Here is a 17,697-nt window from a genome sequence, read left to right as displayed (position 1 = left end):
CTGCAAGGCTCTGCACAGGGCTAGATGTGCTAAAAAAAGAAGGGGGTACTACTGCTCCCAGTCAGCCACACCTATATTGCACACGGTGAGGAGTAGCCCTAAGAAGGACCGTTGGGGTTCCTGTAGAGAGGATCCCGACAGGGGGGTCCAGAAGCATAGGGAAATTCTTGTCCACAGCCACTTTAATATAGCATCCCAGCCTAGTAGAGAGAACAATATGGAAAACTCCCTTGGCAACCAACCTTTTTTTAACTGTTCTTTTTGTCTGTTCATGACCAAGTCCACCTTTCTTAGGAACCCTCTGGACAGCAAAATAAATAATATCAGGCAGCATATCAACTGCAGAACTAAATGTCTTCTCTTTGTGGCAAAAAATATAATTGCTGTAGGGGTTGCCTTCAGCCCATCGCTTCCAATTGGGCGGCAGCAGAGTCAGCCCCATTGAAACCAATGGGATAGCATTGCGGGTCTCTGCCACAGCTGTAACATGTGTGGCAGAAGATGGTTTCATCCCTGTGGGGAGTCTCATCATCACTGAACACTGTGTCAGTGCTGTCACAGTGTTCAGTGATAAGGGGACTCACCACGGAGATTACCAGAACCCTCAGGAAGTCTCCTCATCCCTACGGTGACTAAGGAGTTAACAGCAAGACATTTAAAAGGTGTTTCTGGTAAGAAGTACCTTTTAAATGCCCTGCTGTAAGCAGCTGTGACCCTATTGGCAGTGCAGAAGTTTCCATTAACTCCTGCTCCCATAAGAGTCAATGGAAACTCCTGCGGTATGAGAACCAACGGCTTGCACCATGTCCTACCTTTTTTAGGTGTGTGCTGTTTTGTACTTCAAATTCTGTAGAATTTGAACTCTGTAGAAACCCATTGGTTCCTTTAAAAAAGAGCATGCATTATGAATGCGCAAAACACATGCTCATGTGAACAAGGCCTTATGGTTTTCCAATAGAAACTCTATAGAACCAATGCGTAGCACCGAAATCCCTTGGCCAGCAGAACAACTTTAAATGATAATTAAATGCCTCAACAAGAGGCATTTGTCATTGCTCAGCAGCACTAGTCATTGCTATACTCCCTCCCCCTCCCTTTGCTGTATGGCTCTCATAGACTCCTACAGGAGTCTATGGAGTCTCCTGCATTGGTCTGCCAAAAGAAACGACATGTCCTATCTTTTGATGTGATAGAATAGGCGTGTGTTATTTTAATACCAATATTTGTATCTGTCGACGCACAATTTTTTAAAGGTGCGTCAAAAAAATCGCTTGTCTGGAGGAACCCAGAGAAAACCAAAATGACGCTCATGTGAATGAGCCCTATGGCTGCATTCAGACGGACATTTGCAAGTTGTGCATAAGAATCTAGGGCTCGACTCTGATGTCCATGTACTGTCTGAGCAGTGGGGAAGTAGACATTACATATCCTACTCATCCAAGATACAGTCCAGAATCGGACATGGTCCCCGTGAAATAGCGCTCATGTGAATAGCCTAATTGGGAAAAATATGGGTTGGTGTGCCGTGAAATACACGGACAGCGCAGATGGGGAAACAGCCGTCCGACTTGTGTGTGAAGTACTAATTGTGGCCGATCTCAGGAATGAGAACAACGAGACAAACAAAGAGAATTATAATCACATCACATTTATGTCTCTCTTTTACATTTAGAAAATCGGAGATTTATGTTCTGTAAATACAGGATGTAACAGCGGATGTTGCCGAACCTTTGCTGGTTCAAAAAATAAGTATAAAGGTACATGTAGGCGAAAACCAAAAGAAAATGACTTCTGTAACCTTGCGGTGAGTATCTGTAAGTGGCTGCTGTACTGGTTTACCCATAACGCCGTATTCACACAGCTAAGAGCGAATTGCGCTTGAGATTCTGTTGGTTTGACTTCATCAGAAGCAGCGAGATACAGGCACGGGGCTTGAGTCAATCACAAAAACAATAACAAGGAGACGTCTCACACCTTTTGGTTATGTTGCACGCTTGTCAGAAGCTGTTCTGGCCCACAGTGCTCTAACAGCAGCAATTGCTGGGAAAATCGAGAGACGACCCCCTGCCGAATGGCGGAGGCCCCCTGGTCGTCCGCGGCACTCGTGGGTGCAACAGTACCTCCTCTGACATCAAACCGAATGGAACGATGCTCTTGGTTGTGATCATTCTAGATACCCTCGTCGTCCAAGCGAGATAACTAACACGCATCGCACAGCACATGGACCCTCCATCCTTGTCCTGTGGGGGACACCACAAGTTATAGGTCCCACTATTGTGCGAGATCCACACCTTAATAGGACATGCAGCAATTTTTCAATTGGACTATTGGTCAAATTGAAAATTCCCTCATGTGAATGAACCCATTGAAATAAATGGGCTAATTTTCCATGGACATTCTGTCCATCTGAGACCTGCACAGTAATATCAGCGGTGTGAATATGGCCTCGCACATATGTGAATCCTACAAGGAGCTGTCGCCTCTCCTCTCATGTCTGCTCTACTAAATACTTGTATTGCCCACAGAATTAAAAACAGGAGTATCTTGGAACTCGACATGGAGCTGTTCCTCCTTTATTCCTCCTGGCAGTGTATGCATAAACACACATTGGGTGCTTGTACGCGCAGCAGTGATGTAACAGGAGCTTTTCTGCAAATTACATTTCTTAATGCACCCTAAAACCTTGGGTTCATCTCTACAAGCTGTGCAGCCAAAAACTGTATTGAAAAGCTGCTGGAATGGTTTATTCACACGGATGATTTTATTGTTTAAGTTCTGCCCGAAATTAAAACTCCCAAAACCTCAACCATATGGGGTCCATTCAAACGGACGTATTTTCTATCCATATTGGGACTTCTTCACATGACTGTATTTGCACGTTTTTGTGCACACAATATATACACAAAACACAAAGAATAAAACGCATTCATTTCAATGGGTTCGTTCTCATGAACGTATTTTATGCACACGCAAACAAAACAGGACCTGCGCTATTATCCTTTGTATTTGTGCTCCATAGACCCAATAGTAGTCTATGTGAGGTACGTAAATATACACTTATATGTGTGCAATTCTACGGGGAAAAGGAGACATCTAGAGCTCATTAGGCTAAATACCCTTGAATCCACAAAAAGGGTGTGTCACGCGTTTGTAAACTGGCGTTGCGTACTCAAAAAGTACAATACTATGTGCAGACGTGTGCAAATAAACCTCGTTCATGCGCTAATACATTGTGCTGATGCAAGCGTATTTGAGCATATGGTCATGTGAAGCCGTCCCTAATGGCAATGTGCTTAGGTGTTGTGGTGTAAGGATTGATCCAATATCAATCAGCTGCTCTTCAGGACACTAGTGAAGCTGAACTAACATCCCCCACCCTCCTTGGTCTCCCCCCTCCCTCACAACTGCCAGGCTTTTGATGACCATGTGGCTTTATAAAGTGTTATGTTTGGATGACAATAAAGTTAAGGCAGTGACAGAGGATGTTAATTAACCCCCATGTCGGTGAGGTGTGACACATTGGATGGTTTTCAGAGACATCCTAGCTCTAAAATGTTTGTTTTAAGGGAAAATATCTGAATGAGGTTTATTAATCGTGTGAAGCTCAGAGCCCGATATAAATTAAATTTTTGGAATTGTGCGGGACAGCTTACATCTACACATGTTGCAGTAGGGGCCCGAGAAGACCCCCAAATGGCGTATCCGCTTATTTGGTTATAATTTACGCGTCATGCTTGATGTCGCTGAATAGTAGCATCATGACCAGAAATATGCTAGGCATATGTTCCCGATTGGAGGAATATGGGCAAAATTGGGAATTGTGGTTTTTCAGAGGTCATCCACATTTACCCACCCTTCTGTAAATGGCCTCAGAGGGGGGAGGGAAAAGGTATGTTCTGGGGAATCTATTATGATTTGGCGCTCGATGAACCCCTATTGTCAGACTTCGGAGATATGCTACGGCGTAAGGTTTTCCCGTTTGCTTCAATAACTCTGCAGAAATCTGAAAATCTGGTACCTCTCTTTATTTCCCCCTTGTTTTATTTTAAATTACTGCCTGTTGTGTATGCCTGTAAACCTTATCTCCATTATAGCATCCTTTTCTGTATACCTTTTGGAAAGATATAGATATTTAGCACTGCTAGTCTTTTTTAGAAGAATCCGGCAATTTATTAGTGAAGCCTTGTCCATTTTAAAATGAACAATACCTGTTCATAGTTCATAGCTCGGGTTCCAGCTCACCAGTTGCATACAAGCTAGTCGTGGCAGTGGTAGTATATTGTAGAGTGCTGGAGACAATGGACTGACCAGTGGGTGATTTGCATGCAGGAGCCTGGGAAAGCTTGGTACAAATCCACCTGTGTTCTAATGACTCTGCGCTTGCAACCCTACTAGAGTAGTAGAGAAAAGGTAGACAGCAACACTATTGTGTAGAAAACCAAACTTGGTGAGGGGTGTTTCTTTAGACGAAGAATGCTTGCACTTCAGAAAGGGTGTGGACCATAGACTCAACGCAGGATGTCAAAGGTAGAGATGAGTGCGGCAGCAGAATATTGTAAAAATATCAAAATTTTATTCCTCCAATGATCATAACAGAGCGGCATTTTGACTAGTGATGGTCTTTATCAGTTTAAGCTTGATAAAGACCAGTTCTTGTCGAAATATCACTATTTTATGCACAATGGAGGAATAAAGTTTTGATATTTTTACAATATTCAGCTACTGCACTCATCTCTACTTTTGCAAACCCGCTAGAGTGATCGATTGAGGCTCTGCCATGACAAGCGGTCATAATGGCAACAGCACTCGGAGAAGTTGATCCGTGACAAATCCGTAACAGAGGTTGGATGGTTCGGGGTTCTCCCTCTCTTTTCCTGATAGAAGTCATAAGTGTCTTTACTAACCCTATCATCTCTTTTTCAGTCTACTCCTGGGTTACACTATTATTGCCCGTGTCAGGAGGGACTCATATGTGAAATTGACAGCTCTCCAAATAATACCGTCACAACGGAACTCAAGAGGCTATTTGGAAAATTCTACAAGCTAAAAATCGAAAAATACTTCAAGACCTCAAAAACAAATGTCTGCAAGAAGCCAAACAGCAAATAAGTGAATCTAAGAGCTGAGAAAGTATCTGCCAGTATCTTCACGGATCTACAAGAGGTTGTCAGTCTTATGGAAATAAAGCTTGTACAACTTCCTAATATGTTTTGTCTTTCCTCGCTGTTTTCAAGATCTCTGCTTGCTGTCAGTAATTGAAAACATTGCCATTCAGAGGCTGAGAAGCCGTCACCTTGTCTGTCTCACACAGCAGCAGTTTGTTACAATGTAGCAGCCAAGAGTATAGAACAGGAGTAAGGGCTTATTCACACAGGCATAAATATATTCCATATTACACACATATACGAAATAACCCATTGATTTTAGTAGGTTTTTTTCACATCTGAGTATGTTTCACATGATTTACGGTCATGTAAAAAAAAAATATGCAGCACGTCTTATTTTGATGCATATTACTCACAGAAATAAGCCTTAAAAGTGAATGTGACTGAACAAATACGCAGTGAATATGCATGAAATGTGTATTCACTGCATACTTGCGCATCAAAGCAATTGGTCCAACTCACATTTCTTTGCTCCCATAAATAAGTAATGATTACATCTGCAAAAAAATCTCAGCAGAATGGCCAAAATAGGCGCAACATTGATGATTTTTGGTCTGTGAGCATTCTGCTACTTACAAACTGAAATACACATGCGCCCATGTGAATGAAAACTAAGGCCTCATGTCCACGAGGAAAATAAGAATTAAAATCCGCAGCGTTTTTCCCGCACGCGGATCCGTGCCCCATAAGAATGCATTGACCACCCGCAGGTGAATAAATACCCGCGGATGGTAATTAAAAAATTTCTGGAGCATGAAAAAAAATGGACATCCTCCATTTTAGTGTGGATCACGCGTGCGGGAGCTCATAGAGCACATAGCTCAATTGATCTTCCGCATGAAAAATAAAAGACAATTACAGTGCAGCGGCCGGACCAAATCCGCGTTACAAATCTGCAGCGGATCTGATTTTCCCTGTGGACATGAGGCCTCAGGATGGCTTCTAGAGATGAGTGAGCACCAAAATGCTCTGGTGCTCGTTGCTCGAGTCGAACTTCCCGCGATGCTCGAGGGTTCGTTTCGAGTAACGAACCCCATTGAAGTCAATGGGCGACTCGAGCATTTTGTACATCGCCGATGCTCGCTAAGGTTTTCATTTGTGAAAATCTTCAAAACCAACGAAAATGATGGAAACAACACAGATACGGATAGGGCAGGCGAGGGGGAACATGCAGGGCTGCATTTCAGGTTCCCAGGTCCAACTATTAAGCCACAATAGCGGCAAGAGTGAGCCCCCCCTAACAATTTTTACTTCTGAGAAACCCTCATTAGCAAGGCACACCTTAGCTAAGCACCACACTACCTCCAACCAAGCACAATCACTATCTGTGGTTCACATCGCTGCCTCTCCTCCTGGGTTACATGCTGCCCAACACCCCCCCCCCCCCCCGCATGACCCTGTGTCCACAGCACACACAAAAGTGTCCCTGCGCAGCCTTCAGCTGTCCTCATGCCACATGCTGGCTGCATAGCCACACCACCCTCATGTCTATTTATAAGTGCGTCTGCCATGAGGAGGAACCGGAGGCACACACTGCAGAGGGTTGGCAGGGCCAGGCAGTGACCCTCTCTGAAAGGGGGGGGGGGCATAGCCCACAATGCTGTTGAGAATTGCTAATAGATTGACGTTCCATCTTCATTCCAATCCTGTGCCACCTCCCTCAGGAGCTGCAAACATGGGCATAGCAATGGGGAATCCATGTGCCCACAATCGACACTGCAAGGGGAAAGCTATCTGCACTCTGGCCTCTACCCAAGTCAGTCAGTGTCTTTCTGCCAGATAGGTCAAACACCGCAATGGGAACTAAGTGTGCACCAACTGCATAGGTGAGTCCTAGGCAACAAGATATGAACAAAAAATAAATCAGAGCGGCCAAACATGGCAGACTTGCACCGCGCCGACGACATAGGCCTCGGCCACAGCTTCAGCAATCGTAGGCAGAACGGACTTTCACTGCACCCAGGATATAGGCCTCTGCACAAACCCTCAGCAATTGCGGGCCTGGAGCGGACTCCAATGCTAGCGTAGCTGTGAACGTCTCATTAGCGCTGTGTCGCTCCTCTTGTTTGTCCCAATGCAGTGCCCCGGATAGCTCAGCTAACGTGAGATAAAGTACAGGTTGGCTTCAGCCCACACTCCATGCCCTAGTCAGTATGGCCTTTTTTCATAGTCACAGGCAGGTACAACTCCGCTCTGGGAAGTCTGTTTGGACCCACAGCATGGGTGGGTCCCAGGATGCCACCGACGGTACATTAAGAAATCCCTTTGCAGTGCCCCGGATAGCTGAGCTAACGTGAGATAAAATACAGGTGGGCTTTGGCCCACAATGCATGTCCTAGTCAGACTGCGTTTTTTTATAAATAGTCACAGGCAGGTACAACTCCCCTATGTTAATTCTGTGTGCACCCACAGCATGGGTGGGTCCCAGGAACCCACCGGCGGTACATAAATAAATCCCATTGCAGTGCTCCGGACAGCAGAGCTAACGTCAGATAAAATACTGGTGGGCTTGGCCCACACTGCATGCCCCAGTCAGACTGGGTTTTTTTATAGTCACAGGCAGGTACAACTGCGCAATGGGAATTCCGTGTGCACCCCCAGCATGGGTGGGTCCCAGGAAGCCACCGGCGGAACATAAATAAATCCCTTTGCAGTCTCCCGGACAGCAGAGCTAGCGTCAGATAAAATACAGGTGGTCTTCGGCCCACACTGCATGCCCCAGTCAGACTGGGTTTTTTTTATAAATTGTCACAGACAGGTACAACTCCGCAATGGGAATTCTGTGTACACCCACAGCATGAGTGGCTCCCTGGAACTCATTGGCGGTACATAAATAAATCCCATTGCAGTGCCCTGCACAGCTGAGCTAACATCACATTAAATACAGGTGGGCTTTGGCCCACACTGCATGTCCCACTCAGACTGGTTTTTTTTTTATAAATAGTCACAGGCAGGTACAACTCCCCTATGGGAATTCCGTGTGCACCCACAGCATGGGTGGCTCCTTGGAACCCACCGGCAGTACATAAATAAATCCCATTGCAGTGCCCTGCACAGCTGAGCTAACGTTAGGCTAAATACAGGTGGGCTTCGGCCCACACTGCATGCCCAAGTCAGACTGTTTTTTTTATAGTCACAGGCAGGAACAAGTCCGCAATGGGAATTCCGTGTGCACCCACAGCATGGGTGGCTCCCTGGAACCCACCGGCGGTACATAAATAAATTCTATTGCAGTGCCCTGCACAGCTGAACTAACGTCAGATTAAATACAGGTGGCCTTTGGCCGACACTGCATGCCCCAGTCAGACTGGTGTTTTTTATAAATAGTCACAGGCAGGTACAACTCCGCAATGGGAATTCCGTGTGCACCCACAGCATGGGTGGGTCCCAGGAAGCCACCGGCGGAACATAAATAAATCCCTTTGCAGTGACCCGGACAGCAGAGCTAACGTCAGATAAAATACAGGTGGGCTTCGGCCCACACTGCATGCCCTAGTCAGACTGGGTTTTTTTTATAAATAGACACAGGCAGGTACAACTCCCCTATGTGAATTGCGTGTGACCCACAGCATGGGTGGGTCCCAGGAAGCCACCGGCGGTACATAAATAAATCCCATTACAGTGCCCAGGACAGCAGAGCTAACGTCAGATAAAATACAGGTGGGCTTTGGCCCACAATGCATGTCCTAGTCAGACTGCGTTTTTTTATAAATAGTCACAGGCAGGTACAACTCCCCTATGTTAATTCTGTGTGCACCCACAGCATGGGTGGGTCCCAGGAACCCACCGGCGGTACATAAATAAATCCCATTGCAGTGCTCCGGACAGCAGAGCTAACGTCAGATAAAATACTGGTGGGCTTGGCCCACACTGCATGCTCCAGTCAGTCTGGGTAATTTACATTGTCACAGGTCGGTACAACTCCGCTATGGAAAGTCTGTGTTCACCCACAGCAGGGGTGGGTCCCAGGAAGCCACCGACGGTCCGTAAAAATATCCCATTGCAATGCCTTCCGTAAAGATGAGGTAACGTGAGAAGAAATGCAGGTTGGCTGCGGCCCACACTGCAAGCCCTAGTCAGGCTGGGTTATTTTCATAGTCACAGGTATGTAGAACTCCCCTATGGTAAGTCTGTGAGCACCCACAGCATGGGTGGGTCCCAGGATGCCACCGACGGTACATAAATAAATCCCATTGCAGTGCCCCTCATAGCTGTGGTTGCGTGAGATGAAATACAGGTTGGCTTCAGCCAACACTGCATGCCCCAGTCAGTCTGGATAATTAAGATTTGTCACAGATAGGACGAACTCCACGATGGTAAGTCTGTGTGCAACAGGCATAGCAGAGGAATGGTGATGCTAATGATTGCAGAATCGCCGCTCACCATCTGGGTAGACTCCTCAAAGTTTCCAAGGACCTGGCAGATATCTGCCCTCCAGGCCCACTCCTCTGTAAAGAATTGAGGAGGCTGACTCCCACTACACCACCCATGTTGGAGTTGGTATTCCACTATAGCTCTACGCTGCTCATACAGCCTGGCCAACATGTGGAGCGTAGAGTTCCACCGTGTGGGCACTTCGCAAAGCAGTCGGTGCACTGGCAGAATAAACCGATGTTTCAGGGTGGCAGCGTCCGTCTTGGACTTGCGGAAATGTGCTCCTGAACTTGCCGAGGAGGTCTGATAAGTGTGGGTAGACTTTCAGAAACCGCTGAACCACCAAATTAAAGATGTGGGCCAGGCATGGCACGAGCGTAAGGCTGCCGAGCTGCAGAGCCGCCACCAGGTTACGGCCATTGTAACACACGACCATGCCTGATTGGAGGCTCAGCGGCGAAAGCCAGAGGTCGGTCTGCTCTGTCAGACCATGCAACAGTTCGTGGGCCCTGTGCCTCTTCTCTCCTAAGCTGAGCAGTTTCAGCACGGCCTGCTGACGCTTGCCCACCGCTGTGCTGCCACGCTGCGCGACACCGACTGCTGGCGACGTGCTGCAGCTGACACATCTGGATTGCGAGGAGGAAGGTTTAGTGGAGGTGGCATACACCGCCGCAGATACCAGCACCGATCTGGGGCCCGCAATTCTGGGTTTGTGTAGGACGTGAGTGGTCCCAGGCTCTGACTCGGTCCCAGCCTCCACTAAATTCACCCAATGTGCCGTCAGGGAGATATATGGGCCCTGCCCGCCTGTGCTTGTCAACGTGTCAGTTGTTAAGTGGACCTTGCCAGTAACCGCGTTGGTGAGGGCGCGTACAATGTTGCGGGAGACGTGGTCGTGCAGGGCTGGGACGGCACCCCGTGAAAGATAGTGGAGACTGGAGACAGAATAGCGTGGGGCTGCCGCCATCATGTTTTTGATGCCCTCCGTTTCCACCAGCCTGTACGGGAGCATCTCAAGGCTGATCAATTTGGCTATGTGGACATTTAATGCTTGAGCGTGCAGGTGCATGGCCGCGTATTTGCGCTTTCGCTCCAACGATTCTCTTAGCGACAGCTGGACGCTGTGCTGAGAGACATTGCTGGATGGGGCCGAGGACAGCGGAGGTGAGGGTGTGGGTCCAGGTCAGGAGACGCTCGTGCCTGTGTCGTGAGAGGTGGGTTGGATCTCAGTGGCAGGTTGGGGCCCAGGGGGAGAGGCAGTGGTGCAACCCGGAGGCGGTAAACGGCCTTCGTCCCACCTTGTGGGGTGCTTGGCCATCATATGCCTGCGCATGCTGGTGGTGGTGGCTCCTCGGCTGATCTTGGCGCGACAAAGGTTGCACACCACTGTTCGTCGATCGTCTGCGGTCTCAGTGAAAAACTGCCACACCTTTGAGCACCTTGGCCTCTGCACGGTGGCTTGGCGCAAGGGGGTGCTTTGGGAAACAGCTGGTGGATTATTCGCTCTGGCCCTACCTCTACCCCTGGCCACCCCACTGTCTCTTCCAACCTGTCCTGCAGCTGAAATTGCCTCCCCCTCTGAAGACCGTTCCTCAGTTGGCTTATCACACCAGGTGGGGTCAGTCACCTCATCGTCCAGCGGCTCTTCCTCCGAATCCTCTGTGCGCTCCTTCCTCGGACTTAATGCCCTTAATACTGCCTCACTGATAGACAACTGTGTCTCATCGTCATCGTCCTCCTCACCCACTGAAAGCTCTTGAGACAGTTGCCGGAAGTGCCCAGCCTCATCACCCGGACCCCGGGAACTTTCCAAAGGTTGTGTTACCATGCAGGGCGGCGCAGGGTCCCGCGGTCGGCGCGCGCTGCTCCGGTGTCGGCTTCGGCGTCCTGGAGCTCTGGAGTCGGGGCTCTCCCGGCAGAGTGGGGCAGCCAGTGTGCGGCGGCGTGGGCGTGTCCGCCCGTAGGGTGGCGCCCGCACTCATCCACCTTTCTTATGCAGCGGTGGGAGAGTCAGTTTCTCCCACTCTCTGCCCCTGGACAGAGGCTTGCAGCTATAAGGCTAGCAGTGACCTGAGCTCACTGCCAGTTATTGGTTCTGCTAGCATCTAGTCGGTCCTGTCTGCAGCTAAGTCTCAGTTCAGCCTCTAGTTTGCCTGTCAGCTTCCATTTCCAGCTTAGCTTTCTCTGTATGTTCTGTTGGTCATTTCTATCTGCCTTCTCTGTTGGCACTCTGTTTCCCCCATCAGTTAGTCACATCTTGTCAGTCACCAGGTCCCTAGCCAGTGCAGGGACCGCCGCCCAGTTGTCCGCCTGGGGTTAGCCAGGACCGAGGCAAGTAGGCAGGGACAGTGGGGTGCGGGAAGATCAGGGCACCCCACCTGGCGCTCGGGGGGGCAGAGTGCCGTTACAGGTTGGGCATCGGTCACAACAAACTCCTCAGGTGGGAGAGGAACCATTGTTGGCCAATCTGGGCAGGGGCCCGAGAACAGTTCCTGGAAGTCTGCCTGCTCCTCAGAATGTGTCATTTTCATGGAGTGAGGAGGCTGGGAGGAAGGAGGAGCAGCAGCCAGAGGATTCAGAGTTGCAGTAGTGGACGGCGTAGAAGACTGGGTGGTCGATAGATTGCTGGATGCACTTTCTGCCATCCACGACAGGACCTGCTCAACCTGCTCGTTTTTTAATAAAGCTCTATGACGTGGACCCAAAAATTGTGATATGAAGCTGTGGACCCCAGAAACTTTCCTCTCTCCTAATCCCGCAGCAGCCGGCTGCTATTCACCTGGACAAGGAACTGGGCCTATGCCCACACCCTCACGTTGAACTCTGCGTCCTCGACCGAGTCCACGTCCTCTACCCATACCCCTACCCCTCAGCATGGTGGATTAAGAATCGAGCAGACACTGAGCGGTGTAAAAATGTTTGTGAATTATTGCAACACAGTTGGCTGCTGCCAGTGGTTATATAACGCAAAATGAAGCCAGAGATAAATTATAAGGAAGGATGCAAGCAGGACTAGCTGTGCAATATGTAATTGTGATGCACCTGAAGTCCCACAGGCCACGCAGTCAAATGCACTGGGTAACAGGTAGCCGTAAAAAGGATTTCTTTTTTAAAATATGTTTTTTTCAATGCAATGTAGGCTATGGAGCTTGTATTGGACTTTCCCTCTATGGGTGTCTGTCACCATAGACTGTGCAGGCAGCTGACGGGTAACACAGAGCGGTGTAAAAAATTTGTGGTTTCTTGGCGTGCACTTGGAGGCAGACAGCGCTTATGTTACGCAAACTGCACCCAGAAAAAAATTTAACGGAAGGCTGCACGCAGGCCTTGCTGTGCACTATGCAGTTTTGATGCACCTCAAGTCCCACAGGCCACGCAGTAATATGCACTGGGTGACAGGCAGCCGTAAAAAGGCTTTCTTTTTTAATATCTGATTTTTTCAATGCAATGCAGGCTATACAGCGTGTATTGGACTTTCCCTCAATGGGTGTCTGTCACCATACACTGTGCAGGCAGCTGACGGATAACACAGAGCGGTGTAAAAAATTTGTGGTTTCTTGGCATGCACTTGGAGGCAGACAGCGCTTACGTTATGCTAACTGCACCCAGAAAAAAATTTAACTGAAGGCTGCACGCAGGCCCTGCTGTGCAATACTGAGGTACTACAACTCCCAGCAACCACGGAGTTAAATGCACACGGTCACAGGTAGCCCTAAGAAGGACCGTTGGGGTTGTTGTAGACAGGATTCCACACTACCACTGTCCCTGCCTCACCAATACTTCCTCTCTGTACGTAGTACAGACTGCAGCCTGAGAACGCTATAGCTGTAATGGGGCTGCATGCCCAATATACAAAAAAAAAGATGTGCAAAACTGCTCCCACAAGCCACAACACTAATGCACTAGATGAGCTGTGGCCCTAAGAAGGACCGTTTGGGTTCTTGTAGATGCTAACACTCTCCCTATAGCAGCACTCTCCCTAATCTCTGCCAGCATGTGTCTGAGGCAAGCCACGGGCGGGCCCACTTTATATACTCGGCGGTCACTTGATCTCGCCAGCCACTCACTGCAGGAGGGTGGGATAGGGCTGGAACGTCACAGGAGGAAGTTGTAATGCCTTCCCTGCATGTCTATTGGCCAGAAAATGGCGCAAATCTTTCAGGAAAGGAAATGGAATTGACTCGAACACCGCGTGGTGTTCGCCACGAGTAACGAGCATCTCGAGTACCCTAATACTTGAACGAGCATCAAGCTCGGACGAGTAAGCTCGCTCATCTCTACTGGACATGTGGTGTGAACCTGCGCTGTATGCCCTGGAGGTGCAGGCCTGCCCTGCTGCTAGCGTCTTGTCAGAGAGGGTGATTAGTGCCGCTGGGAGGATCATCACGGACAAGCATACCAGCTTGATAAAGACCCTGTGACAGGGTCGATACGTGGCTCGTCCACCATGTTGGCTCAATAAAGGAGCATCTTAATTGATGCAGTAAATTTTACACCATTTGATGCTGCTCAAATCCTTTTCAGGCGTACCCGCCCATCAACTGACAGCGCCGACATGCTTACACTCATTAGGATGAACAAATGCTGGATTTTCACAGACTTCTCTTCTCCACCGATAGAAGGCAGTGGATCATAAAGATTCTTTTCACTGCAACAGGAGAAAAATACATCCTCTATCACCCCAAAAAAAGGGGAGAAGTAGCTTGGTCTATCCTTCTTTCTCGGATATTACTCCTCCTCCTCCTCCTCAAACAGCATGTCCTTACGCTGAACTGCCAATTTTTCTGCGGGCCAAAAGGCTCTGTTAAAACCAATTTTTTTCACAGGGCTGCCTCCAGGCTCTGTTACAAATTAAGCAATAACGAGCTGTATCTTTAAAAAAATATTTATGGGTTTCACCTGCCCTCAGGGTTAACCAATTTTTCAGGGGTACACCAATTTTTCAGGCCCTCGCCTATACTGTTAGCAAACTAATTTTCCTGCCTTCACCTATACTCTTGGTAAACAAATTTTTTCAGGTGTTCGCCTATACTCTTGGTACACCAATGTTTAAGGGGTTCACCTATAGTCTTGCTACAAAAATGTTTCAGGGGTCTGCCTATACTCTTGCTACAGAAATGTTTCAGGGGTCTGCCTATACACTTGCTACTGAAAGGTTTGAGAGGTACACCTATACTCTTGCTATAGTAATGATTCAGGGGTTCACCTATACTCTTGCTACAGAAATGTTTCAGGGGTCCGCCTATACACTTGCTACAGAAATGTTTCAGGGGTTTGCCTATACTGTGGGTGCACAAAGGTTTTCTATAGCGGTTTTCAGCTGTCTGTCACAAGTACACTGAATGACTTGGGCAGAAGCATGAGCCGAGGCCGAGGTCCTGGGCGAGGTGAAAGGCTGCCATGTTTGGGCATTCTCATTTCTTCATGTGTAATACTGTCTTTGGCTTTCATAGTCTTGTCTATGCTGTAGGTGCACAAAGGTTTCCCGTCACGGTGTTCAGGTATCTGGCACAAATACACTGAATGACTTGGGTAGGGTGCAGACGGCTTTCCCATTGTGATGTTCAGCTATCTGACACATACACAATTGTGTGGGTACACATGGGTTTCCCATAGCTATGTAACTCACGGCACCTTGGGTCACACAAGGTGGAGGCTGGGACTGAGCCAGACCCTGGGCCCGCTCACGTGCTTCCCACACAGAGTATTGCGGGTCCTACTTTGGTCACGGTTTCTCGGGCTTATTATGCCACCTCCTCTTCCTTCTTGGGGTCTGGGAAACAGCGCTGGTCGCCATGTATTATTTCTCGTGTTACCACAGTTATCCACAATACTAGATTGGAGCGTTCACAATAAGCGTAACTCATTGAATGAGACGTTCACAGGGTCACTGTATATCTGTGGTGGCTACTTTTGCGAAACTCCAGCTTGAAACCAATCTTTGGTGTTAATCTGTGCTGCTGCATTGTGGAGATGTTTTATTTACAACATCGTCTGGATTCACCACAGTAGATGGAACGGTGGCATCACATATGACATTGGACTTAAAGGGGTTGTCTCACGAAATCAAGTGGGGTTATACACTTCTGTATGGCCATATTAATGCACTTTGTAATATACATCGTGCATTAAATATGAGCCATACAGAAGTTATTCACTTACCTGCTCAGTTGCTAGCGTCCTCGTCTCCATGGTTCCGTCTAAATTCGCTGGCAGCTTGCTTTTTTAGACGCGCTTGCGCAGTCCGTTCTTCTCCTTTCAGCACGAGCCGCTTCAGTGTGCTCCCCGCTACAGCTCTTCTGCGCATGCGCAGATGAGCTGTCACTGCTTGGGAGCGCGCTGGAGCGGCCATTCTGTACCATCCTCTGTTAGAGGAAGGTGCAGAGCCGCCCAGCTGTCCCGAGAAGCCGCCCAGCTGTCCCGAGAAGCCGCCCAGCTGTCCCGCCATCCAGCTGTCCCGCCGTCCTGGTAAGTGATGGGCCGGGGGGGCTGCCGCCGGGGGGGGGGGGCTGCCGCTGTGATGGGGGGGCTGCCGCTGTGCGGGGCGGAGGGGGGCTGCGCCGGTTACCTGCTGCCTGGCGGTGGGTGACTGGTCGGCCGTGTTCACTCCAGGGGTCCGGTCGGCGGCTGCGGGGCGGCTGGTTGTCAGGGAGACACAGGTGGTAGCGTCTCGGGAGCGCGCACGTCGGGCTACAGCAAGCGACGGGAAAAGAGCTGGCGGCCATCTTGGGAAAATTTTTATAAGTTGCTGAAACGCTGGAACGGTAAGTACAAAGCAGCTAGAAAAGTCATTTACAGGGGGGCTTAGTAATGTATGCTTAATAAGGGGGACTGGGCAAAAAAAAAAAATCCACTCCTGCCTCGAGACATCTCCTTTAAGGTAAGCCTCAGTGGGGGTACCACCCATTTAATAGCCTGCCCTCGGTTCCTTGGTCGGGTCCCCTTGCTACCCTCAGGGTGGGAGACAGTTGAGCCCCGTGACAAGGCCCAAACTCTACCACGCCGTCTCCTAGGCTGATGGCCTGCTCCTCGAAGCTGCATTTACAATTTTAAAGTATGGGATTGTGTGCTGTCAGTGCAGTCGTGCCCCCCTTCCCTCCACTCCGCTGGTGTATTTGTCAAAAAACATTAAAAATAAGCCAGGGGGCATTATTTTTTGGAGAGGAGATCAGGCCAGGGACACTATTGTTAGGCTACATTCACATATACAGACCTACCTTGAAATGGGCATCAAAAGCAACATTTTGCCCGTCTGTCTTTACATGGGGCGCAAAATGCTGCTGAATATTGGCAACAAATTCTGCAGCATTTCTGCATCCAAAACAGTCAAAATCGGCTTCAATGAGGATTTTGACTTGAAATCAGCTGCGCACGTAACTTTTAATAGAAATACATTTCTGGTATACTGTCATTACATGTGATATGAGTTCAGGTGGTCATGAAGCATCAAATATTTGTTTTCCCATCATAGAGATAGCCAAGAATATTTAAACTTTACTAACTGGAAGAGCAGGTTGGATGCAGCGTGTGACAGTAAGCTCCGGGCGGTTTACATTCTTCCTGATCATAAGTCTTTCTGACGTGTCACTTAGGGAACTATATACATCCCATATATACACAGCATTCTTCAGTCTCCCTGTCTCCACGCAGGCTTGCTGTAAACGTTTGAGTCGTGTCCATAGCTTTCATCACTGCAGATATGGCACAACATCGGATTATGACCATCCTGCTGTTTGTGTGCCTATCTCTCTGCTTTGAGGTCGCACAGTCTAAATTGAAGGTAAAGTAAACTCTTTATATCAGATTTTGTATTTTACACATTGTATATTTGCAGTTATATAGATAGTTCAGGCTTTTATATTTAGATTCTCTCTGTGTTAACAATAGGGAACATTTATTACAAAAAGCTGAGGAAAAAATATTATATATACACCCTGACAGAGGCTGGAGAAGCATTTCTAAGGGCTCCTGCACACTGGCGTGAGTAATGCATGGCACAATATTGCTCTCACAAACCTTCCAAAACTCCTGAATGCAAGGGATTTTCACATGAAAACAGCCTTGCATCCCTGTGGGCCTGAAGAAATCCCCCATAGCAAGGAGAGAAAAGGAGGTGGAGCTACAGGGGATCTCCTAAAAATCTCCTTATATTTGGAGA

The 17,697-nt window shown here is 48.4% G+C and overlaps 1 protein-coding gene and 1 long non-coding RNA gene across 2 annotated transcripts in view; both read left to right on the top strand.

Annotated features, from left to right (window-relative positions):
* The window catches only part of LOC136588361 (uncharacterized), a 45,165-nt gene extending 39,961 nt beyond the window's left edge, over positions 1-5,204 (top strand). The window contains exons 2-3 of the long non-coding RNA XR_010787569.1: positions 1,673-1,804; positions 4,924-5,204. This is a non-coding gene — a long non-coding RNA (uncharacterized lncRNA). The remainder of the gene's footprint in view (positions 1-1,672; positions 1,805-4,923) is intronic.
* Positions 5,205-17,163: 11,959 nt separating this feature from the next.
* Positions 17,164-17,697, top strand: part of LOC136588366 (uncharacterized) — a 53,922-nt gene continuing 53,388 nt past the window's right edge. The window contains exon 1 of the mRNA XM_066587522.1: positions 17,164-17,319. Within this exon, the coding sequence (XP_066443619.1) occupies positions 17,239-17,319 (81 nt within the window). The 5' untranslated portion in view covers positions 17,164-17,238. The remainder of the gene's footprint in view (positions 17,320-17,697) is intronic.

This window comes from Eleutherodactylus coqui, chromosome 1, assembly GCF_035609145.1.
Source record: "Eleutherodactylus coqui strain aEleCoq1 chromosome 1, aEleCoq1.hap1, whole genome shotgun sequence".
Lineage (NCBI taxonomy): Eukaryota > Metazoa > Chordata > Amphibia > Anura > Eleutherodactylidae > Eleutherodactylus > Eleutherodactylus coqui.
This window is presented reverse-complemented; position numbering and strand designations above follow the sequence as displayed.